At 38.3% G+C, this 25,773-nt stretch overlaps 1 protein-coding gene across 3 annotated transcripts in view; it reads left to right on the forward strand.

Annotated features, from left to right (window-relative positions):
* The window catches only part of AP2B1 (adaptor related protein complex 2 subunit beta 1), a 127,715-nt gene that overhangs the window by 8,769 nt on the left and 93,173 nt on the right, over nucleotides 1-25,773 (forward strand). For all 3 annotated transcript variants that reach the window (XM_047080840.1, XM_047080842.1, XM_047080841.1), the window contains exons 3-5: nucleotides 5,170-5,275; nucleotides 10,093-10,228; nucleotides 12,084-12,329. In XM_047080840.1, the coding sequence (XP_046936796.1) occupies nucleotides 5,170-5,275; nucleotides 10,093-10,228; nucleotides 12,084-12,329 (488 nt within the window). The remainder of the gene's footprint in view (nucleotides 1-5,169; nucleotides 5,276-10,092; nucleotides 10,229-12,083; nucleotides 12,330-25,773) is intronic.

Consider the following 25,773-nt stretch of genomic DNA (forward strand, 5'->3'; position numbering starts at 1 on the left):
GCGCAGTCGGTTAAGCGTCCGACTTCAGCCAGGTCACGATCTCGCGCTCCGTGAGTTCGAGCCCCGCGTCAGGCTCTGGGCTGATGGCTCGGAGCCTGGAGCCTGCTTCCGATTCTGTGTCTCCCTCTCTCTCTGCCCCTCCCCCATTCATGCTCTGTCTCTCTCTGTCCCAAAAATAAATAAACGTTGAAAAGAAAAAAAAAAAAAATTAAAAAAAAAGAATTTATCTTTCTTGTTTCCATTGTAATTTACTGGCCTCGGCCTCCTGACTGTCTTCAGATTTAACTAAGTTTAGTCTTGAAGAACCAAGGGTCCTTCTATCTTGTCTGATTCATTGTGTGTATTTATTCCGAAAATATTTATTGAGTGTCCACTGTGGAGTTTCTTTTCTGCAAGAGACAGAGCGCAAGTAGGGAAAGGGCAGAGAGAGAGGGAGACACAGATCCGAAGCAGGCTCCAGGCTCTCTGAGCTGTCAGCACAGAGCCCAACGCAGGGCTCAAACTCATGAACCTTGAGATCATGACCTGAGCCGAAGTCTGATGCTTAACTGACTGAGCCACCCAAGCGCCCCATAACACTATGGAGTTTCTGATTAAATATCCTAATTTCTTTCAAGTCAGAGTAGATGCAAAGGACACTAAATACCCTTTGGTTTCTAAAAATCATTTCCAACTAAAAGGAATCAGGACTCTTTGGAAAAGGAATCAGGACTTTTTGGAGAAATAACTGATTCCAGGGTGCATCAAGGGAAAGTACAAGATGAACATGAACATCTTATGCCAGAAAGCAAAAAAAAAAATTGATGGGACATATCAAGGAGCAGCATGGTTTGAAGGGGCTTCCACTTGCCAAATTTGAGATAATTTGAGCATTAAAAAAAGTGATCATTAGGGGCACGTGGGTGATTCAGTTAAGTGTCCAACTCTTGATTTCGGCTCAGGTCATGATCTCAAGGTTTGTGAGTTCGAGCCCTACATTGGGCTCTGCACTGACAGTGTGGATCATGCTTGAGATTCTCTCTCTCTGCCCCTCTCCTGCTCACTTGCTCACTCTCTGTCTCAAAAGTAAATATTAAGGGGCGCCTGGGTGGCGCAGTCGGTTAAACGTCCGACTTCAGCCAGGTCACGATCTCGCAGTCCGTGAGTTCGAGCCCCACGTCGGGCTCTGGGCTGATGGCTCAGAGCCTGGAGCCTGTTTCCGATTCTGTCTCCCTCTCTCTCTGCCCCTCCCCCGTTCATGCTCTGTCTCTCTCTGTCCCAAAAATAAATAAACGTTGAAAGAAAAAAAAAATTAAAAAAAAAAAAGTAAATATTAAAAAAAAAAAATGACCATAGTAGTAGATTATAACCCACTGAATAACATATACATGCATAAATCATAGTTATAACTGATTTAGGCAAGAGTCATCAATGAATACTAAAACAACTACCAGGTGAAAGCTTGATGAGGAACAAGATATTTAAATAGTCTTGAAGTTTCCTTTCACAAATTACTAATCACAAGGAAAAAATAGTAACTTTACAGGGTTAGGACTTGGTATTTACCAACTTAACCACATATTTGATGGTAACATCACCTATAATGGGACGCATTAACATTATTTGTCTCTTGATGTCATTCACTGAGAAAAACATACCATCCCCTAAGAATTATGCCTGTCAAAATGCATAACCTCAATGTAATCATGAGGGAACATCCATGATAAACCCCGTACCGAGGGCATTCTTTAAAATAACTGGCCTAAACCTTTAATAAATGTCATTATCATGAAAGACAAAGGCTAAGGAACTGTTTCAGGTTAAAGAAGACTAAAGAGACACTATAGTAAAATATAACATACTGATCATTGGATCCTGGCCTGAGGGGGGATGGTGGTAAAATTACTATGAAGGAGGTTATCAAAACTTTTGAGTTGAGTCCATAGATTAGATGATGATAATGTGTCAATGTTAAATTTCCTGATTTTGATCATAGCATTATGGTTATATAAGATAATCATTTTTGGAAATTGTACATTGATGTACTTAGAGCTAAAGAGACAGGATGGCTGCAAGTTTACTATTATTGTTTACTATTATTCAGGAAGAAACATGTAAATATATAGAACATATGATAAAGCAAATGTGGCACAATGTTAACAATTGGGGACTCTTGCAACTTTTAAGATTGAAATGATTTTTTTTTTTTTTTCTATTGAGAGAGGGAGAGCGAGAATCCCAAGCAGGCTTTGCACTGTCAGCGCAGACTCGACCTGGGGCTTAATCTCACAAACCATGAGATCCTTACCTGAGCCGAAATCAGGAGCCAGATGCCTAACTGACTGAGCCTGGTGCCCCTGAAAAAAAGTTTTGTTTCTGTTTTGTTTTGTTTTTTAATTTTAAAATAGGAGGGCACACTGTGGTGGTCTAGAGTGAGCAAACAGCATATCTCCTTGATACGCTGTTTTCAGGAAAGTGCAAGTATATCTGGCCTCTTCTGGTCATTTGGAGTTATGTCAGGGTAAACAAACTCTTCTATTACAATACAGAGAACTACATAGTGAGTTTCTTAATTTTATCAACTGCTAGTCTGTAACTTTCAATCTTTCCTACACATTGGAATTTCTCAGGGAAGTGTAGAACAATACTGATATCTAGGACCCTCCACCTGAGATACCCTGACTTCATTGGTCTGGGCTATGGCCTGGGTGTGGGGATTTTTTAAGCACCCCACATTTTTCTCCTGTGTAGCCAAGATTGAGAACCATTGCTGGCTGTTAGCAGTGGTTGGTAGATTTGATTAGTGGGAGGAGGAAGAGAAAAATAGAAGAACCTGTATGTATGAGATAATTTGTGCCCTTTTTGGCTCTCACCCAACTTCTTCCCTATCTTTATTTTCTATACTTCACAAAAACTATTAGCACTTTGTCATTCATTATCAGCTTTTTTTCTGATTGTCTTACCATTCTGAAATGGTATTTATTTCTTCTTTTGTTAACATTTTGTGTGCTTTATGACCAAGGTATTGTCTATGTTGACATAAAAATGTATAATTAAAAAACTCCCCTAACTCTTCAGACCTTCTTTTGTAATGAGTCCTGGTAACCTTTTTTTATTCAGGGATTTGTAAAAGTTTAAGACCTACAGATTGAATCACGGCTGGGTAAATACCACATTTTAAAAAATGGATAGACTGTGTTCCTTTTACTTCCTGCAACACCCACCAGAGCTGCCACTGGAACATATTCTTTAAGTTTATGCTAGGATTGGAATAGTTTCAGTTACATCCTGTTTTGATTCTTCAGCTCCTGCTGCTATTCACAGTTCAGACTTTTGAAACCCTGTGGCTTGTCCTTTACTGTTCCTAGAAGTAAATGATGGGAACCCTGAGAGCTGGATTTGGCAGCTGAGGACTTGATGGAGAGGAGCATGACTCTAAAGGGCCCAGTTTTCCTGACTGCTATTTTTGCAGTTGTTGATTAAATAAAGCTGATTTTTGTAGCATTAATCTGTTTGCCTTGTTGGTAGTGGATTTTAATGTCACAAGCCTTTTTAGTGGTCAACTTTTATGTTTCTTACCAGTTTCATCCTTCCCATTGAGAGGCTTTAATAGATCACAGAATTTGCTGTCCCCACTGTTTCTGATGAATGAAGTCTGGTTAAGATGAACATCAAGCACAGTCCTAGAAATGGAGGAAAATGAGGCAGTGTTGTTGAAGAGTTTAAGAGTACAGATGGAAGGTTGAACGGGGAGTAGCCAGTTTCTCTTTCATAGGCTTAGTGGTATATTTTCTTCTTTCTTTTAAAACCGGTGGAAGATTGTTACCTTTTCTTTCAGCGCCAGTTTTCTGAAGATAGGTGAGCCTGGTCCTTAAGATAGTGATGATATCCCTGGCATTTCCCAGTGTGGGGCCTGAGTACTCATTCAGGATTGTGCCTTTAGAAATGGTTCTGGTTTGTACCATTCTTGAAGCTTCAAGATTATCCTTTTTGTTAGATCAGTTGAATAGGATGGGGCCTTAAAGCCTGTCAGCTTCTTAAAGTGCTAATTAGAGCAGTGATTCTCAGCCCTGGTTGTGCATTAGAATCACTTGGAGAGGGGCACCTGGGTGGCTCAGTCGGTTGAGCACCCGACTTTGGCCCAGGTCATGATCTCACGGTTCGTGAGTTCAAGCCCCACGTCAGGCTCTGTGCTGACAGCCTGGAGCCTGCTTTGGATTCTGTGTCTCCCTCTCTCTCTGCCCCTCCCTAGCTCATGCTCACTTGCTTGCTCTGTCAAAAATAAACTTTAAAAAAAAAAAAAAAAGAATCACTTGGAGAAACTTTAAAAAGTATGAACCTAAGAGTTCTGTTTGACATGCTGATTTATTTGCCCCAGAATAGAGCCTGAGCATTGTTATTTTTATTTTTTTAGTGCTTATTTATTTGTGAGAGAGCGCATGTGTGCACACACGAGCGAGTAGGAGAGGGACAGAGGGAGAGGGAGACACGGTCTGGAGCAGGCTCCAGGCTCTGAGCTGTCAGCACAGAGCCTGATGTGGAGCTCAAACTCACAGACTACGAGATCATGACTTGAACTGAAGTTGGACGCCCAATCAACTGAGCCACGCAGGCAGCCCGTTATTATTTTTAAATACCTCCCAAGTAATTTAGTGTCTAGCCAAGGTTGAAAACCTCTGGATTCAGCAGTCAGGAGACACAGTTCTAAGGGCAGCTCTGTCACCGACTCACTCTGATCTTTGAGCCTTAGTTCTTTATCTGTGAAATTGAGAGTGGGTGAATGAGCTGATATCTAGTGTCTCTTTGGCTTGAAAACAGATTTGTGAACCTGTTCCCGTGCCTACATTTATTGTTTCCCTTGGGACCTTGAAATTCTGATGGAAGATCATCCCTCAGACGCCGTTCTCTCCCCTGTGTAGTAAGATATGAGATTTGCTTTTTCCCCACTCCCACACTTCTAAGATCTGGATTGCAGCTTCCTCTCTGGCATAACCTAAATGATGGTATCTTTATCAATGGTCAATTAATATTCTAGGGATTTGAATTGTACCTATCCTGTAATTTTTAAATCCTCTACTTCAGTTGCTGCCCTGTCTCTGGTCAGCTGTCATGTTATTTATTACAGAGTGTAGTATTTTGCTCTAGTTTTCTGGTCCTAGGATCTTACCAATTTGTTCTCTTTTCTTGTAGGAGAAATCTTTGAATTGAAGGCTGAACTCAACAATGAAAAGAAAGAAAAGAGGAAGGAGGCTGTGAAGAAGGTGATTGCTGCCATGACTGTGGGGAAGGATGTTAGGTAAGGGTCATCACTCCTGCTGTCGGTCACTTTAGACCCATACCCTATTTTATGGCTTTTACTGCTTTTCATTTAACTGTTGTAAACAAAGAACCTATAAGAATGGGTTTGTCCCACTGAAAATCACAAGGAAGTATAGTTGCTTTTACATGAACTCTGTGACTTTTTTTTGAAGAATGAAACCAGTTTGATTTTCTTGCGTCCAGATCTAGCATAAAACCTCCTGAGAGCTGGCACAGTTACAGATCTGTTGCTGAAGTAGTTTTAGGAGATGATAAAAATGTACCGAGAAGCAGAAGCTCATATGTTCTTTAATTGGCTCCCGCCAATGTTCTTAACTCTACAACTCTAGAATCAGTTGCTGAATTCAAGATGAAAATCAACGTTAACAAAGTCTGTTTTGTCACCCTCCCTGCTCTCCCCGTAATTCAGCCAGACCATTTGGAAATACGTGCAGATTATCCGCAAGCCCCTGAGGATTCCCAAAATCCTTTCGGGGGATTTATGAGGTCAAGGCTATTATAGTAATACTTAGGTATTATTTGCCTTTTCACTGTGTTGACATTTGCACTGCTGATGCCTTAGTGCGAATCAAGGTAGCAGTCCAAACTGTGATAGTAGTCATTGTTTTCTTCATCACCACTTACTTCCAGGAAAAAAGGGCAGTTTCACTTAGGGCTATTCTTCATTGAAGCATTAAAAATGTATTTTATTAAGCCTTGAAATATGAGTCAGGTCTTTTTAATATACCATGCGATAAAATAGGAATTATGCATAAAGCACTTCTGCATAACATAGTGTGATTGGTTGACCTGGAAAAAAGCCGATTGTTTGAATTGGGAATACCATTTTTAAGTAAAAGAATGATTGACAGACAAATTATAGTTAATCAGATCTTCAGTATTTGGGAGACATTTTATCAAAAATGAACAAAGTGAACCTGTCACTTCTAGAGAAAAAAATTGACAGATCCATTTTGAGCTTTAAAGTAAAAATTAGATTGTTGGAAAACTTGTATCTCTCATTATGAGTTTGACAGCATCCCAATACTTAGAGACTTTTCTGATGAGATTGGTGGTGAAATGAATTAATGTATTATTTACTGTTCTCTGATGAAATGTGTCATTGGGAGGATCTGCATAACTCAACCAATATTTTCTAAATGACCAGTGCATAGATCATAGAAGTATCCATGGGTAAAAGATCCATTCACATTAAGTGATAAAAGATAGATCTTATTGCAAGCAAGTTTAAAAAGTTTGATATGGTTTCAGATTCCACATTGTAGCTAACTTTTAAGCTGATTAATGTGTGTGCTGAAAAAGACAAAAGAGAAAAAGCCTTTGTCTAGCTTTAATGTATTAAAGAATATCCAGTTATTTGAAAAAGCTGTTAAATGGAAACCAATTTGTCAATAAACTTCATATAAAAAAAAAAAAAAGAAAAAGCTGTTAAAATACTCCTCTCTTTTCCAGTTAATATATGTGTATGATTTGCTTCTTACACTTCAGTCAAAACAACATTCTACAGGGGTGCCTGGGTGGCTCAGGCGGTTAGGTGTGCAACTCTTGATTTTGGTCAGGTCATGGTCTCATGGTTTGTGAGTTCAACCCTCACATCGGGCTCTGTGCTGACAGTGTGTGGAACCTACTTGTTATTCTGTCTCCCTCTTTCTGCTTCTCCCCACTCACATTCTCTCACATTCTCTCAAAATAAATAAATTAACTTAACAACAACAAAAAAAACCCCAACATTCTACAACAGGTTGAATGCAGGAGCAAATATGAGGATATAGCTGTCATTGCTTAAACTAGACATTAAAGAGATTTGCAACATGTAAAACAATATCGTCTTAATTTTTTAAAAAATACAAATTTTTTTGCTTTAAAGTGATATGTTAATATGAAATGCATTTGTTATTTTAGAACTTTTTTTAGTGTTTTATTTTTGAAAGCTTATGCACATGCATGCAAGCTGAGGAGGGGCAGAGAGAGAGGGAGATAGAGGAGTCAGAGCAGGCTCTGCAGTGAGAGTGGAGAGTCCGATGCAGGGCTTGAAACCATGAACCGTGAGATCATGACCTGAGCCAAAATCAAGAATTTGAACACTCAATTGACTGAGCTACGCTGGCGCCCCACATATCATAGTTTAAACAAAATGATAGTAGATATCTTTTGGCCTTCATTGTATTTACTATCTAGTTGAAGAGATCCAAAATCTGAAAACTTAGGGAGTAATAAAATACAATTTTATTATTAGGAACTAGAGTATACATTAAAGGCAATAAGAGTTCTACAAAAGAGAGATACATGTAAATAGGAATAGTTGAAGAACACTTCTCGGAGGAGATGGGATTTGTGCCGTGCCTAGATAGCTCAAAGAGGCAGAATAAATAGAGCTGAGCTGTTCATAGGTTATCATATTTCAGTCTCCCCTCCAAGTAACTTCAAGTTCAGTGCTGTGAGAAAGAAATAATGTGAGCCCCATATATGATTTAAAATTTTCTGATAGCCAAGTTAAAATAAAACATAGATGAAATTCTAATAATATATTTTATTTAACAGTATATCGAGTATCATTCCAATATGAAATTTAAAAATAATAAAAATTATTGAGGTAATTTACATTATATTTTTCATACTAAGTCTTCAAGATCCAATGTGTATTTTATATATACATAAATATATATGTATGTGTATATGTATATGTGTGTGTGTATATACATATATATATCTCATATATATATATCTCGTATATATATATCTCGTATATATATATATCTATATATATATATCTCACATCATAGTTCAGACTAGCCACACTGCCAGTGAGTAGCTACATATGACCAGTGGCTACCATATTGGAAAAATCAACTTTCTAGCTTTATAGGTTGATACTTAACAGTTTTTACCTCTAGAACTTTGTTCTTGACCAAGATCTTTTTGATCTTGGGCAGGTTGTTGGAATTAAATTACTCAGGATCTTAAATTTGCTGTTGGTTAATGTGTCACATTTGTCAGTTTTTAGTTGTTTTGCCCGTGAGTTATTCTAAGAAATGGAAAGAACATTCATTTTGGGGGAATGTTAATTAGTGTTTGTTGAGTATCTACATGTGCTTGAAACTGTGTATATTGATTAAACAGTTTGCCTTTCAGAGCAGAAGTCATTGGTTCGTTGGAGATAAGGTGGATTCTTTGACTTTGCTGTCCATCTTCCTTTCTGTAAATAACTATCTCTGCTTATTGTGTGTGTGTGTCCAGGAGTTGTACCATCTGACCAGTTATTTCAGCCATTCTCCTTTTTGTAGAAATATACTGACATTTGCTTTCTGTGTACTTGTAGTAAGATGTTCAGAAGTATTTAGAAGTTTTACAGTACTTTGATAAAGCTTTAAGGGGAAGTTTAATTGCTAATCTCATAAAATTATAGTTCACCTATATTTTAAAAATACAGCTTATACGTTAAAATCCAATAAGCTCACCTTCTAAACTAATGATGCCACTTTCCTTTGGCTTTACAGGAAAGTAGTAAATCATGAAATGACTTGAACTTGGAAAAAGTGTAAACTCCTTTTATATTTGAGGAGACTCATTGTCTGAATACGTAATATTAAGAATAAAGAAATAGGGGCACCTGAGTCGCTCAGTTGGTTAAGTGTCTGATTCTTGATTTGGGGTTAAGGTCATGATCTCAACAGTTCGTGGGATCGAGCCTCTTGTCGGGCTCTGCACTGACAACATGGAGCCCGCTTGGGATTCTCTCTCTCCCTCTCTCTGTGCCCCTTCCCCACTTGCACGTGCTCGCTTGCTCTTTCTCTCAAATAAACTAGAGAAAAAAAAAAAAGAAAGAATAAATTCCACTAGAAGGGAATCAGGACGTCTTAGAAAAATGACTGATTTTAATTGTAAGATTAGAAATGAACCAAGTGATCCTGGATGGAACATCATGTCCTACCAGAAAGCAAGGAAACTGGTGAAAATACAGGGTCACATCCCAGGGACTCAGAAGCGAACTGAGTAAGTTCTCACTGGCCAAGGATAGAAGAATATGAACATTTAAAAAGTATAGCAACCATAGTGCATTGAACCTACAATGAATTGATATGTAGAATTACTGTTAATTTGTATATGTGATAAAGACTGTTTTTTTAAAAGCAACATTCCAGGGGTGCCTGGGTGGCTCAGTTGGTTAAGTGTCTGACTTCGGCTCAGGTCATGATCTCACAGTTTGTGAGTTCAAGCCCCGTGTCGGGCTCTGTGCTGACAGCTCAGAGCCTGGAGCCTGCTTCGGATTCTGTGTCTCCCTCTCTCTGCCCCCTGCCCTGCTCATACTCTGTCTCTGTCTCTCAAAAAGGGAGTAAACGTTAAAAAAAAAAAAAAAATTAAAAGCAACATTTCTAAAAGATATGTCCTAAAATATTATATGTGAAATTATATGATGTCTAGGATTTGGTTAAAAATAATCCAGAGCAACTAGATGGGATAGGGACAGGGAGGGAAGGAGAATGGATCGAGGACATGTATTAATACTTGTTTATAGCTGGGTGATGGATATATTGGGTTCATTATACTGCTGTTTCTATTTGTTAGGAATTTTTGTAATGAAAAGTTTCTTAAAAACTCTATTTTTAGAGACTTTCTTGAGACCCAGGGTTACAGTTTCTTTAGAATTTCATCTCAGTGAGATAATTATTATTACCGTGGGGACATTTGTCCTTGCATCAGATCACTTTGTAAAATAAGGCCATTTCTTCAGGTTCTATCCATTGGCTTGACACCAACATCTTTTCATTTTTCTTTTCTCTTTTCTCCTCTCAGCTCTCTCTTTCCAGATGTAGTGAACTGTATGCAAACCGACAATCTGGAATTAAAGAAGCTCGTGTACCTTTATTTGATGAACTACGCCAAGAGTCAGCCAGACATGGCCATCATGGCTGTCAACAGCTTTGTGAAGGTAACATTTCCCCCAGGGACTCAAGACCAGTCTCTTCTGTCTCAAGTAACCTTTTCAGAAGTGTTTCTTGATATAGTTAATGTCTGCATTGCAAATAAGCAACCTCTGTTCCAAAAGAGGGCCTCTGGAGAAGTACTGGCACTGACTAGGAATGTTCATGTTTTTAAGCCTTCTTTATGCCAGCATTTGTCATCCAATTCAGACCATATGGAGAGCTTTCAGTTAGCTGGTCTTGGTGTCCTTGCCAGATGGAAGAAGAAAAGCAGGTGAAGAAGCCTTAATGTTTTACCTACCCAGGCTGACAGTTTCAGTAACCTGGGCTTTATCTAGTTTCCCTTTGTAAAAATTATGCTTATGAGTTAGAAGTAGTAGAAACCACAGGAGCTACTACCTCTGTTTTGTCTTACTTAATAGGTCTTAACACTGGATTAATTTTTTTATTATGGAAACTTACAAACATAATGAAGTAGAGGAAATCGTATTATAAATTCCTACCCATCTTGTAGTTGCAGTAGTTAATAACCCATGACCAGTCGTGTTTTATTTATTCTCCCATACATGCTTTCCTGACTCCTCCTCATTCTCCTACTAGATAATTTTAACGTAAATCCCAAACATGATAAAGATGAAAAATAATTTCATCCTTACATTTGTCAGAATAAGATCTCTTTTTTAAACATAACTACAATTTTCACATCTTAAAAAATTGACCATTAAGAAATTTCTTATTATTGAACATGCAGTCATAGTTTTCCTATCATTAGATTTGATGGACATAATGAGGCTGTACCTATTAAAAAATACATATTTTAATATTTTATATATATATGGTTTTTTGCTGTTTTTTCCCCTTTGTTGGGAATTTAGTCTGCATTAAAAAAAGACAGTATTTCTAAAATTAGCTTTTATTAAACTGTTCTGAAAAATAAACTATATGCTTTCTTTCTTATGGAATTTTTGTTCTTTACCTGTGTTTAGCTACATTGTACAAAATCAGAGAACATAACATTCTTTCTGTCTGGTGGTTCATAGGTGGACTACATCATTGGAAAGATAATTTAGTTTACTTGTTTTGTACTTTGGTGTATACAAGGTTTAGAATGTTTAAAGAAAATTTTTAACATAGTGCAATTTAAGGAGTATTCTATTTGTACTGTATTTGGAAGCATTTGCTAATAAAGGAGAATGTAGGAGTGCCTGGCTGGCTCAGTTGGTAGAATATGCAACTCTTGAACTTGGGTCCATGAGTTCGAGCCCCATGTTGGGTGTAGAGTTCACTTAAAAATAAATAAGTAAATAAATCCCTCATTTGGGGGAAAAAAAAAAAAAGGAGAATGTATGTTAATTGGGATCTTGGAGGGCTCTCTCTGCTGCTTAACTCCAGGAACTTGGGGCAGGCACAAACCAGTTTCTCTCTCCTTTGCTTTCTTGGCTGTAGGCCCCAGAAAGTCCCAACCTCTTTTGTCTCTACTTGATATTTGCAGACTGGCTCTGGAGTGGAACACATCTTTTCAATTCCTCATTTTTTTCCTTTTGTTAAGGGAGGTCCAGTAATAGCCATGGGGATGGTATTACCAGCTCACTAAGGTGCTGCCCTTCTGGGCATTTCTTCACTGTGTTTATGAAACAATTAAATGATTTTCTAAGCTAAACTCTTAAATAGGCAACTAAGATTTGTACTTAGGAAACAATAGCATGGGATGATTTATGTTCTGATATAGAATGTAACTGGAAGCTTACATTAAGGAAATATTTTTTTGTGGTTTGTATAAACTAGACTATTTACTTTTAGTTACCATGTACACCTACAGTTGTCAATGATTTTTTTTTTTTTTTTTTTTTTTTTTTTTTAAAGGACTGTGAAGATCCTAATCCTCTCATTCGGGCCTTGGCAGTCAGGACCATGGGGTGCATCCGGGTGGACAAGATTACAGAATATCTGTGTGAGCCCCTCCGAAAGTGTTTGAAGGATGAAGATCCCTATGTTCGGAAAACAGCAGCAGTCTGTGTGGCAAAACTCCATGATATCAATGCCCAAATGGTAGAGGATCAGGGATTTCTGGATTCTCTGCGGGATCTCATAGCAGATTCAAATCCAATGGTAACAAACTTCTGCTTTTATAAAGAGAATAGTGCTTAAAATGGGTCCCTTTTAAAAAAGCATGTTTAAAACAAATCTTATGTTTGGGACATTGAAACCTAGGTTAGCTGTGGGAAGTATGAATTCTGTGTGTCCCTCAGATTATCTGTCTCACACTGTAGGTGTTTCTGAGGTGAAAACCAATTACTAAAATACTAGGGTCTTAAAGCAAACCTTTGCATCATACCTATCCCTGTATTTGCTCAGCAACCGGTTCTTTCATCATTTTTTTTAAGAGGATTTTACCTTAAATTGATAGCAGTTTTTTAAAGATGATTTCTTCAGATGTTTGTGGTCTTTTCTAGCAGTGTGGCAATAGAAACAAAGTTATATTTATTGCTTAGTGATTTTTATGCATTCTTCTACAGGAAAATTCTAGGACAAGATTCTCTTTTGACAACTAACGTTTTAAACATTTGGTAGCTAGGAGTGCCTGGGTGGCTCAGTCGGTTGAGCGTCAGACTCTTGGTTTCAGCTCAGGTCATGATCTCACAGGTTGGTGAGCTCCAGCCCCACATCAGACTCTGTACTGATGGTGCAGAGCCTGCTCTTGGGATTCTTTCTCTCCCTCTCTATCTGCCCCTCCCACGCTTATGCTTGTTTGTGCATGCGTTCTCTCTCTCTCTCTCTCTCTCTCTCTCTCTCTCTCTCTCAATAAATAAATAAATAAATAAATAAATAAATAAATAAATAAACTTAACCAAAAAAAAAAAAAAAAAACTTTAAACATTTAGGAGCTGGAAAACAACTTAACACCTTAAAGTTTGGAGTACTTTATTTCTCATATTAACATTTTTAACTTTGTCCATATAATGAAGGGGAGAAAGTCCCAAGTGGTATGTTGACTCTGCTGGTAACTGGAGCTCATTTGAATTCAATGATTGGTCAAAGTATCATTGCTGAGAAGATGAAGGAATATGGCCACCTTTTCTCCCCTTTTTGCCTAATACAATATTTACTTAGAGGTGAATAATTGTGAGTTAATCAAATGAGTAACCTTTGAATACTTTTCTTGTTGTTGAACTTTCTGGAATTTGCCTTGAAATAGACATTGCCTCTCACTTGCAAATTACCCACTCAGATCTCTGCTTTGATATTTCATTTGGTTCATCTTATTTGAATAGCCTTGGCTTCTGTTTATTCTCCTTCAAGTTTAGTATCAAGGTCAAAGGATGAAGCAAGCCCCACTTTTTTTTTTAAGGTACTATGGTACTTACTATCATCAGGAATCTTTTTAGCCACCTTCTAGGTACAGAAGTGGGTGCAGATATGGATGTACTTAAACTATGACTTCTGATAGGATGTCACCATCAGTAAGAAGATTCAGCCTTTCCTTTTTTTCCACCTCAAGTAAGATCATGTGACTTCTCCCCCACTTTTTTTTATTCCATACAGGAAGAAATTTATAGGGGCGTCTGGGTGCCTCAGTTGGTTGAGCGTCCAGCTCTTGATTTTGGCTCAGGTCATGTGATATCACGGTTCGTGGGTTTGAGCCCCATGTTAGGCCCTGCGCTGACAGTTCAGAGCCTGCTTGGGATTCTCTCTGCCCCTGTCCTGCATGTGTGCTGTCTCTCTCTCAAATAAGTTTAAAAAAAAAAAAAAAAAAAAGGAAGAAAGAAATTTACAAGGCATTAGTATCTATGTTATAGACTGTGTAGTTGGTCCTAAGTTGTATTTTAGTGTTGTTTCTGAGTCACTGTTACTCTGAACAGCTGTACTGGAAATTTTCTACCTGAGGACAAATGAGAAGATGAAAAGTATTTGGCTTCCATCCTCCCAATTTCAGGCATCCAGATGAATAGGGTATTGTGCACTCATGGAAACTTGTTAAATAGTGGGACTAGGAATGTGGAGTGGAGTGAGGTGAAAATGAATTCTAACTTATTTAGGCAATTCCATTTTGGGGAGAAAAAGGCATTTTTACACTAATGTAAATTCTTCAAAGTAGAACCTACAAAATTAGATGATTAGGGATAGGGAGTAACTGATGGTTTAGTAAAGGTTTGCTTTTTCTTTTTTCTGCTCTTTTCTTTTTTTTGTACCCAAGCACTTAGAACTTAAAACTTTATCCAGATCAGTTGAGAGGGTGGAATGATTCTGGAACAAGCCTAATTTAACTTATTTTAAGTTTTCATTATGGAGGAAGGGCTGGTTTTGGCCAGATCCTACTCTCAAGTAACATGTATGCCATTTATTTATTTATTTATTTATACTTTATATTATGGGAATTTTCAAACATATTCAAAATTAAAGTGACTAAATGAAAATGAGATAAGTGAAATGAATCCATTTACCATCATCAGATTCGGTAATTATCAGCATGTGCTAGGCTTGTTTTACCTGTTTTCCCCCATGCCATACCTACCTATGTAAGTAATATAAATAGGCAACACATCAGTGGGTCTCTGTTTGAATTTAATATAACATTATATTAAACTATAATACTCTTAATAAAATTTCCTAATCTGTTTTTACTACAGCTTATCAGGAGGTGATTTCAGGGGATTTTCACAAGTTACCTTTGAGGAAACTTTTAGAGAAAATTTAAGGTCACCTGGTAGATTTTGAGAAACTTTCAGGAGCCACTTTTGTTTACTGTGTCTTTATTGTCGATTTTCCTAGAGCAGGTGTCAGCATTAATTATCATTGGACCTATCGCTCTCTAAATAGAAAATCTTTTTGATTCTCGTCACATTTCTCAGTAGCAGAACTTTTCCCTTGATATTGTTCATTGGAGTGCTAGCAAGGCTCACAGGGTGCAAAATTTAAAATGGTACTCACATTCAGGTGCCAGCTCCATACCTGCAGAAGCCTGAAAGTGGAGTGTCTCCTTAAGCTTGTGCCTTACTTGCCTTACTCTTGTTCTGGTCTTGTTTTACATACTCTTATTCAAATTATATTTTGAGCTCTTCATGCTTGTTTTAGTGAAGAACTGAAAAGTTTGTGTTAAGATGGCCAACAGACACACATGCCTACCTTTGATCTCGAACCCATACTTTTCATCTCAATCGATGTCCTGCTTTTTGCCAAAAAGTATTACAACTGGCATTTAGACCACTGATTTTCCTTTTTTATCAGCTGGATCAAATACTGTTGATAGGAAACAGGTGAGTACATGAATGTAAGGTTTAATAGCTCAAACATCTGAGAGATTCCAAAGGATTCTGATGACCATATGTTCTTAGGAAAAGGGAAATTTAAACTTAAATGCATTCTATGCCAGATACATGCTTTTACTTATGATTTATTGCTTCGTTCTCTTATCTTCCCAATGCAGTAGAGGTTATTCCATGTTGAGATCAAGAAGTGTACACTCAGGAGGGGCGCCTGGGTGGCGCAGTCGGTTAAGCGTCCGACTTCAGCCAGGTCACGATCTCGCGGTCCGTGAGTTCGAGCCCCGCGTCGGGCTCTGGGCTGATGGCTCAGAGCCTGGAGCCTGTTTCCGATTCTGTGTCTCCCTCTCTCTCTGCCCCTCCCCCGTTCATGCTCTGTCTCTCTCTGTCCCAAAAATAAATAAAAAAGCGTTGAAAAAAAAAAAATTTAAGAAGTGTACACTCAGGAAATTATCCCAGAGTCCTACAGCTAGTGCTAATATAGCCAGGATTCTAACCTAGTTCTGAGTCCCAATACCCGTTATTGGTCACTGTCTTCATAGAGGTATGTCTACAATAGAATTTAAATGTGTGTATTCACACGTACACATTTAGAACTGTTTTATTGTTTCAAAATGGTTAAAATTTTGAATATATGAAGGCCTTTAATTATCTGAGACCTGTTTTACTGTGGAAATCCTCTCAAGCTCCTTACTCTGATGCTTGAGTCCTCTTCTGCTCTGGAGGGTATTTTGTTGCACTGTTTTAGAAGTTGTTCCACACGGTGGCAGCACTGCACCAGAAAATACTAGAATCTCTTGCAAAAAAAAAAAAAAATTAACGTTTCCAGGGGGTTCTGCTTTAGTAATTTTCTTGTAGCTCACTTCAGAAGGGCATCCTAAAGGTGAAAGCACCTGCAGAAATGACTTTGAAATCGGAGAGTAAAATGTTGATCAAGATCTGAATACTTTTGGGGTTATGTTGATTTCCAAGCTCATTCCTGGGAGTAGGGTACCTTCCTGCAAGTAATAGATTTGTTTTCATTTCTTGTCTTTCTGGGGGGGATCACACGCACTTCCTTTTCCTATAGTTATCCCATTTATAACAGTTAAAGCAGACTTTCAGTGAAATACTATTTGAAAGAGAAAAGACAGACTTTGAAGTAAAAAAAATTCTCTTAAATTCTAGCTCAACGTCACTGAGTTTCTTCTTCTGTTGAATGAGGGGCGCCATTGTAGAAAGGTGTTAGGAGTATTTATTGAGCTGTGGTATAAAAAGTGCGTATTCAAGGGGCACCTGGGTGGCTCAGTTGCTTAAGCGTCCAACTTCAGCTCAGGTCGTGATCTCACGGTTCATGAGTTTGAGCCCCGCGTCAGGCTCTGTGCAGACAGCTCAGAGCCTGGAGCCTACTTCAGATTCTGTGTCTCCCTCTCTCTTTGCCCCTCCCCTGCTCATGCTCTGTCTCTCTCCCTCTCAAAAATAAATAAACATTAAAAAAAATTAAATAAAAAAAAGCACATATTCAAGTGCTTGGCTTATGGGAGCTCATGAGAATGATGGCTGCTGCTCCTGTAACTATGAAATAGACATTAGACAGGGTTAACGTTATTGCTACAATATTAACTTAAAAGGTCCTGGTGCCGTTGATAGCTGTACAAACTCATATAGTACAGTCTTTTCTGAGAGAATTAGAGCCAAACTTATTTTCAGATGCAGATTTTATTAATTCATTATTTTGAAAGCAAACCTGTATTCAGAATGAGCAACCACTTTGGAGCTACAGGAGAATAGCTCCCATGACTTCATAGATGTCAGAATTTTTTTATTTTATTTTATTTTATTTTATTTTATTTTATTTTATTTTATTTTATTTTATTTTATTTTATTTTATTTTATTTTATTTTATTACATTTTATTACATTTTATTACATTTTATTACATTTTATTTTATTTTTGAGAGGCAGAGAGAGACAGAGCACAAGTGGGGGAGGGGCAGAGAGAGAAGGAGACACAGAATCCGAAGCAGGCTCCAGGCTTTGAGCTGTCAGCACAGAGCCCAACATGTGGCTTGAACTCACAAATCATGAGATCATGACCTGAGCCGAAGTCAGGTGCTCAACTGACTGAGCCACCCAGGCGCGCCCACAGATGTCAGAATTTTTAGAATTTCCACCAAATGTATATTTACAAGAAAAAAAATGCACTTTTGGGTGATAGTGATTGTTTCGTAGCTTTTTTTCCGTACATTAGGATTTTCCCTCCTTTACTATGGTTTTTATTTTTTCCTCCAAGGCATTTGAGATACTCTGACTTCAGTTAGCATGTTCATGCTAGAGTCTGCCACTCCTGAGACTCCCAACAACCCCATCGCATGGTTTCTTTTGTTTGTGAACTCGGCTCTCCTGAGTCCCGTTGGCTTAGGACTTTGCCCCTTTAATGTCTTCTAAACCTTCTCCATTCTGCTTCCATCAGTCACCCTGAGAGCTGCCCTGGGAAGCCCCACTTCCCTCTGCTCTGTCCTCTCTGCCAAAGCACAAATTACTGAATAAGTAGGAAACCTATTTCTGTTTGATGAGTGTTCTGCACGAGCAGTATGTTCTCAGAATAGCCTCAGCTTGGCCCAGAATAGCCTTTAGCAAAGGTTCTGGTTAAAACTGCTAGCATCTTGGGGCACCTGGGTGGCTTGGTCAGTTAAGTGTCTGACTTTCAGTTTTGGCTCAGGTCGTGATCTCACAGTTTGGTGAGTTCGGGCCCCGCATCAGGCTCTGTGTTGACAGTGTGGAGCCTGCTTGGGATTCTCTCTTTCTCTCCCCTTCTCTGTCCTCTTCCCCTGCTCACAATGTGTCTGTCTCTCTAAATAAATAAATAAACAAACCAGTTAGCTTCTTTTAATTAGAAATTATTCTAGAAAGCTATCTTATAAAGAGGCCTTATAAAAATTTTATAAAGAGGCTTTAACTGGGTTCATTCATATATACCATGCAAGTGAAAGAACCCACATTCCAAGGATCGACATAGGATGAGAAGCCTCCAGTGATCCAGTGCCAGCTCACAGGTCAAAAGGCAGTCACGTCTTTTTGGTGACCATCACCAGCATGTAGAAGCAGCATGGTATTATGGCAGTGGATCTCAACTGGGAGCGATTTTGCTCCCCAGGGTACATTTGGCAATATCTAGGGCACTTTTCATTGTCACAGCTAACCGGAGGGATGTTGCTAGTATCGAGTGGGTAGAGTCCAGGGCTACTTCAGACATCCTGCAGTGTACAGGACAGCTCTCTAGAGCAACCAGTTATTCATCCCCAAATGTCAGTAGTGCTAAGTTTGCAAAAATTTGGATTATAGAAGTAATAGAAATAGCATATAACCACGTAGGGCCAGAGTGGCTGCTGTTTTGAGTCCTGGTGTGGCTGCTTAATAAAAATGTTGCCTTTAGCAAGTTATTTAAAATGAGCTTCAGTTTCCTTGTCTTTAAAAAGGTAATAATGCTTATTTTACCCAATTATTTTGAATATGAAGGAATAATTTAAAAATTTAAATAATGCCTGGGGCACCAGGGTGGCTCATCGGCTCAGGTCTTGATCTCAAGTTTTGTGAGTTCGAGCCCCGCATTAGGCTCTCTGCTGTCAGTGCAGAGCCCACTTGGGATCCTCTGTCTCCCTCTCTCTGCCCCTCCCCCACTTGTGCACACTCTCGTACTCTCACTCTCTCATTCTCTCCCAAAAATGAACAGTAGGGGCGCCTAGGTGGCTCAGTCAGTTAAGCATCGGACTGCAGTTCAGGTCAGGATCTCACAGTTTGGTTCCTGAGTTTGAGCCTTGTGTCGGGCTCTGTGCTGACAGCCCAGAGCCTAGAGCCTGCTTCAGATTCTGTGTCTCCCTCTCTCTCTGCCCCTTGCCTACTCATGCGTGCGTGCACTCTCTCTCTATCTCAAAAATAAACATTAAAGTTTTATTTAAAAAAACATCAAAAAATTTTAAATAATGCCTGATATATAGCAAATATTTAATGAAACTGTAGCTATTGAGGAACAGACCTAACATTGCATACTTTCTGATTATTATAATTTCTATTTAGGCCTTAGAAAGTTGTGGTTTGTTGTCAGTCAGTCTGAGATGGTACGTATTGAAAAACTCAAGTCTCTAGATCACTTTGTAAATTTGAGGATTTTTATCAGAATATAAATGATGCCCTTGTGGGCTATGTTGTCCTTCAAAGATCAGTCTAGAGCACATAGAAAAACTTCATGACTTCACCTAATTTAGTATTTTCTATGATTTCTGTTATCCCTAAATGTATATTAATAAGTAGAGTTTTAAAGTACAATTTCATACGTAAAATGAGAAATACATAACGTTCTTCGTGTTAAAAGTCCATAAAGGAGTTCCAGAGCTGGTAGAATTTTAGGTGCATGTGAGAGTGCCTGTAGGTGGTAGGCACTTAATAAGAGTAATGTGGGAGGTAATATGTTCAGTCTGTCTGGGTTCCCCATGTGAGTAATGTTATATTTGGTACCAAAAGAGGAGCGATTTCTGCAGGAATGGAGTAAGTAGAATCATTAGAGGCTGCTTTGATATAAGGCCGATTGCCCAGCTCTTGAATCTCCCATTGGTTGATCTGAGTGTTGTTCTGTCTCTGCTTATAGAGGAAGTAAATGATTTTTGTTTCCTGTGTAATAAACTCTGGAAATCTTTCTGTGATTCTCACTTCTTTTTAAATCAGTTTTCTATCAGTTGTTACTAACTTATAGGTTATTTTTTTATTCTTTTTACATTTTTTTAAGTTTATTTATTTTGAGGGAGGGAGAGAGAAACCCAAGCAGGCTCCATGCAGAGCCTGATCTTACAACTGTGAGATCATAACCTGAGCCCAAATCACGAGTAGGACCCTTAACCAACTGAGCCATTCAAGTACCCCTGAGTTGTTGTTGTTGTTGTTGTTGTTGTTGTTGTCGTTCTTCTTCTTCCTTTTTTTTTTTAATAAGCTCATTTGGGGGGATAATTTTAGAATAACAGAAAAGTTGCAAAGATAGTACAGAAAGTTCTCATATACTCTTCAGTCACTTTCACTTAATGTTAACACCTTACATAACCATGGCACATTTGTCAAAACTAAGAAATTAGCATTGGTACGTTATTATTAACTAAAGTACAGATTTTATTTGAATTTCACCTGTTTCAACACAAATGTCCTTTTGCTATTCTAGGATTCAATCCAAAATACCAAATTGTATTTAATCACTTCTTTTTATAAAGAGTTGACTCACTCTGTATGAAAGTGTCTCAAAAACAGAAAAGTGCTTTGTAATTATGAAATGGTATCTTTTCCTCTCCCCAGTACTGGATAGCATAGTGGTTAAGACTCAGACTCTTGAGCCAGACAGACTTGGGTTTGTATGCTGGTTCTATCATTTCTTGGCTCCCTGGACTTCTTTCCATCCTCATCTACATAGTAGAGGTGATAAATAAAATTTTTCTCGTAGGGTTGTTGTGAACATTAAGGAGAGAGAGCTTGCAGAGCCCTTAATCCTGAACCTGGCAGAGAGAGCCCTCCATAATACAACTGCCATTTATGGTCCATATTGTATAGTCACTGTGCTGCTGGAGATTAATAAGTTTAAAGGGGTTGATTTTTCAATTGCACATTTATTCTTAAAAGATTTAGTTCTTTTGTATATGTTATTTATTTAAAAGCAGACATTGTTTTTAGGGTAATTCTGGGGGCAGCTTACCCACAAACGAAGCTAGGTCTGTTTACAGTGTTACTTACTACACCATTGCAGAATTACTTTTTTTTTTTTTTTTCCAACGTTTTTTATTTATTTTTGGGACAGAGAGACAGAGCATGAACGGGGGAGGGGCAGAGAGAGAGGGAGACACAGAATCGGAAACAGGCTCCAGGCTCCGAGCCATCAGCCCAGAGCCCGACGCGGGGCTCGAACTCACGGACCGTGAGATCGTGACCTGGCTGAAGTCGGACGCTTAACCGACTGCGCCACCCAGGCGCCCCCAGAATTACTTTTAAAAGTTAATTTTTCCAGGAAATCCCTTTAAAGCAGTTCATCAGCAACTTCTTAAAAAGTGGATCTGTTGTACATAGTAATACTGAAAGATCACAGCTCATTCCTTTCTCAGTGTTCCCTTCAGGATGATCTCAAGGCTTTTAATGTGGCAGGGGGTTACTTTGTTCTCATAGGGAGATAACTGGTATGGTCATACATTTTTGGTTTGTGTTGCAGCTTGCTCTAGTGTAATTTCAGGGTCTGTGGGCCCACTAACCCTGATTGTTAGGAGTGCCTTTTGTCTATTTGTAGATACCTATTTGTGATGTGAGGATATTTGCATTTTGTCAGACCATATCTTAAGCCACTTTAAGTAATGAATTCTATTGAGTCTTATTTGTGAATCTTAATTGTTACCATGTATACAGACTTCCTTGTCATCATGAGCTGTGTTGACTCAACCAGGCAGACGTGTTGACTCAAGTTCCTTATTCATGGGAAGATCAAGGGGGAAAAATGGCACATTTTAGGATGTAATACAGTTGGCATATTATCTATTGGCATTCTGGACAGTGTGTTGGGTAAAAGTATGAGCTCTAAGTTTTACTTATGTGGTGCCACATAGTCATTGTGTCCTTAAGGAGATGATCAGGACTGAAACATGCTTGGAAGAAATACATGTTGCCTTGTGCTTTCACATGTCAGTTGAAGCAACTCTATAAAGGAGAAAGCAAGATTATGTATATTTCAGCATAATAGATTTTGGTCAGTTATTATGCTTTCACTTGATTTCAGTCTTTAGGGGCACCAACCAAAAGGGTTGTAAATTGAACAGGAAAACTGAAGCATAAACCTGGATAGAGAGTATGTGACCTTGAAGGTCATTGCTGGAAATGGAAGTCCTCTAAATAGTACTTGAGTTAATAGGGAGAAGTCACGGTACTGGAAAGTGATGTCTTTCTTGGGTTCTGAGGCTATGGAAATGAAAGTGCAGGATGAAAGTCATTCAAAGGGACAGGGACATGTGTGAGAGATTTCTCGTAAAGGAGCTTCTGTCTGTGACACTCCAGTCCCACAGGAGATCTGGATTTCCCTTCTAGATTTCTTTTTTTACAGAATCATTTTTATTTTAACCCTACCTGCAGCTCTAGCTTGTTCCTTTTAAAAAAAAAATGAGGTCAAATTTATGTCCTTATAATTGATGCATATCAGATAGGGGTAGCTTATAAATCAAGATTTTATAGCTGGATAGTAAATCCTGCCTCTTTAAGTGCTGTCAGGATATGATTATCTCTGAAATATATGAAGTAGAAGAATACATTTTTCTCCTTGTATAAATCTCCTTGTATAAAGGCATGTCACCTTTGCCTGGACATAATGCTTTGATTATATTATCCTCCCCCACCTCTGATGTTTCTTTCCATTTCTCCCAGCTGAAGTTCACAGCTCCTGGAAATTCTGCAAATGCTGAACGCAGAGTGATTATTAACTCAGAAACTGGAAGCAGACACAAACCTTGAGTTCATATTCGAGCACTATCCCTTGCTAGCTGTGTCAACTAAACAAGTCACTAACTTCTCTAAATTGATTTATAAATTCATTTTTAAAGCCTGTTTCCTTATCTGTAATAGGTGGATTTTGATAGCTACTACCTCAGAGTTGCTGTGAGGATTAGTGGCACATAGTAAGTGCTCAAAACATTTCAGTAGTTACTGTCTTTTTTTCTCTTTGCGCAGCCTTCTCTATTAGTATGGTATAAAGTAAGTTAAAACACAATTTGCTTACCTTAAAAAAAGCTCCGCTGGCTCCAAGGGTCCATAAGGAACTGTCACACTGAAGAGAAGTCTGTAGTTAAGGCAGAGAAAGATGTGTCTAGTATGGAGTGTGATTTTATATGTATCTATATGTTTTGTATATAAATGTGTATATGGATGTTTGTGTTTAATATCTGTATCTATAAAGTATACACATTACATTAGAGGGTGGGGTAGGGAGAAGTGTATAGTTGCGGTCATCCCAAGAAACACCATAATTGGGAGGCAAGATGAATAAAAAAATTTTTTTACACTATGTATGTGTTCCTTTGTAACCTATATGCCAACTTTTTATAAATCCACTAATGTACTGAGAAAACTCATTTAAGGAACCCTGTTTATAATTATATTTTTAAAGCAAAGCTTCTTTAGCAATTCCTTTCTAGGTTGTCTCGCTGGTTCAGTTGGCAGAGCATGCAACTCTTGATCTCAGGGTTGTGAGGTCAAGCTCCATGTTGGGTGTAGACATTACTTAAAAATAAAATCTTAAAAAAATACAAAGGAAAAAAAAGAAACTCCTTTCTTTTTTGGGAACTGTAGTTTTTTTTAAGATTATAGTTAAAAGGCTGTTCTCTTCCTGGCAGTGTTTCCTAAGAGAAGTGCCAGTTTTCCAGGGGAGAAATATTATGCATGTTAGTCTTAGTTCAAATTCAAAGTGATAGTTCAAGTGACAGAGACGTAACCTTTGGGTTTGTTTTGTTTTGTTTTGTTTTGTTTTAATGTTTATTTATTTTTGAGACAGAGCATGAACGGGGGAGGGTCAGAGAGAGAGGGAGACACAGAATCTGAAACAGGCTCCAGGCTCTGAGCAGTCAGCACAGAGCCCGACGCGGGGCTCGAACTCACGGACTGCAAGATCATGACCTGAGCCGAAGTCGGACGCTTAACCGACCGAGCCACCCAGGTGCCCCCTAACCTTTGTTTTAATACATGGGTATATTAAGGCAGTTACTCCAAGGGTTAGATTTTTTTTCTTTATTATGTTGAATTACTGTTTGGAGAAGTCTTTCTGGAAAGAGGAAGTAGATCTTAAATTCTAATCTGTTATTTTTAAAGTTTATTTTTACAAATAGACAATATATGTGCTGTGTAAATAGTACAAAATTCCAAACAAGCAGAGTATAAACATCAACAAGTGAATTGTCCTGTTACTGTAACCACCCAGCTGCTGTCCTGAAGTCAGTCTTTTTTCTCTGTCTACTTTAGAGTTGGTGTGACTAGCTTCAGTTTCCTTTAGAGTGGGAGAAATGTGGCTTAACGACCAGAAGACTACTACTCAGTCCCTACAGGCCCACCGTAGTATGTTTCTGAAATCATAACAGCCTGTGAAGATTAGGAGTTGAGAGTGGAAAGACAGAACAGAGGAACTTGGAGAAGTTTTAGAGGAACTGTGGAATTTTGTTATTGGGGATGCATTTTTCTCTAGTTGGCCATTGGCTCAGTGACTGTTCGGCAGTAATCTCTTTTCTCAATGCAGGCCTTTCTAAATGTAATCCTATAATCTGGTCTCTCTGGATCTTTTAATGAGATTTACTTTTCCCTATTTCCTTTTTTGTTTTAATGTGATAATGAGTGGAAATTGCCTTATTTTGCCACCAGAACATATACTTCATTAGCCGCATTATACACTTGGTTTAATTTCCAATTGCCTATGATAATGACAGGGGAATTCTAATTGTTCGTTCTGTTCAGCATCCTTCTGTTCTCTTTCCTCCATTGCTTTTTTTGATTCCCTAAATTCTGACCTTTTCTTTTTCTACATTTCCTATTAACAGACTTTATATTTAACATGTAATTTTTCTAACTTCAAAAGGATTTAATAGCAAAAATGGTAAATTGTGGTAGGACATCTTATCTTGGACAGCTGGTAACCAAGATTGGGCATGTGTTGTCAGTAACAATTTGAAAACAGGCATTTGGTCTTCTGATATGACATTTTGATCCTTTATAATATAATGTCAATCCAAGTGTAGAATACATGGGAAATCTCTTTTCCCTGCATGTACAGCACCTGAGATGATGGAGAGGATTAGTATTTCACTCTTCATGCCTTTTGTTTTTCCCTAAATCCCATGCTTGATGATAGCAGACAAAAATTAAGCCAGAAAAGAACTTCTTACCTGCTACCATGTGGTATGTGGGCTAGACAATTCTTCCTGATTTGTCTTAATAGCAGTAAAATCATATCATATCCATAATCATACTTACAAGTGAGCCTTTGATTTTTCATCTTGGAATTTTGTAATCACTAAATTATAGCTGAAGAGGATTCCATTCATGGCATCATACCTTTTATGTAATTATGAATGTTGTCAGACTTACGTTATGTGATTAAAAAATCATGTTGTCTAGACATTTATATTCTAGGATAAATGCTGGGATAGCCCACAAACTACTCAGATAAGGTGGATGGTAAAATCAATAGCTGAGGGGCATAGTTCAGCATCCGACTCTTGATCTCGGCTCAAGACATGATCTCACGGTTCGTGGGTTTGAGCC

The sequence above is a fragment of the Lynx rufus genome, unplaced genomic scaffold (genome assembly GCF_022079265.1).
Source record: "Lynx rufus isolate CCGP_SWC_20201006 ecotype Redwood Valley unplaced genomic scaffold, mLynRuf1.p SCAF_18, whole genome shotgun sequence".
In the NCBI taxonomy this organism is placed as follows: domain Eukaryota; kingdom Metazoa; phylum Chordata; class Mammalia; order Carnivora; family Felidae; genus Lynx; species Lynx rufus.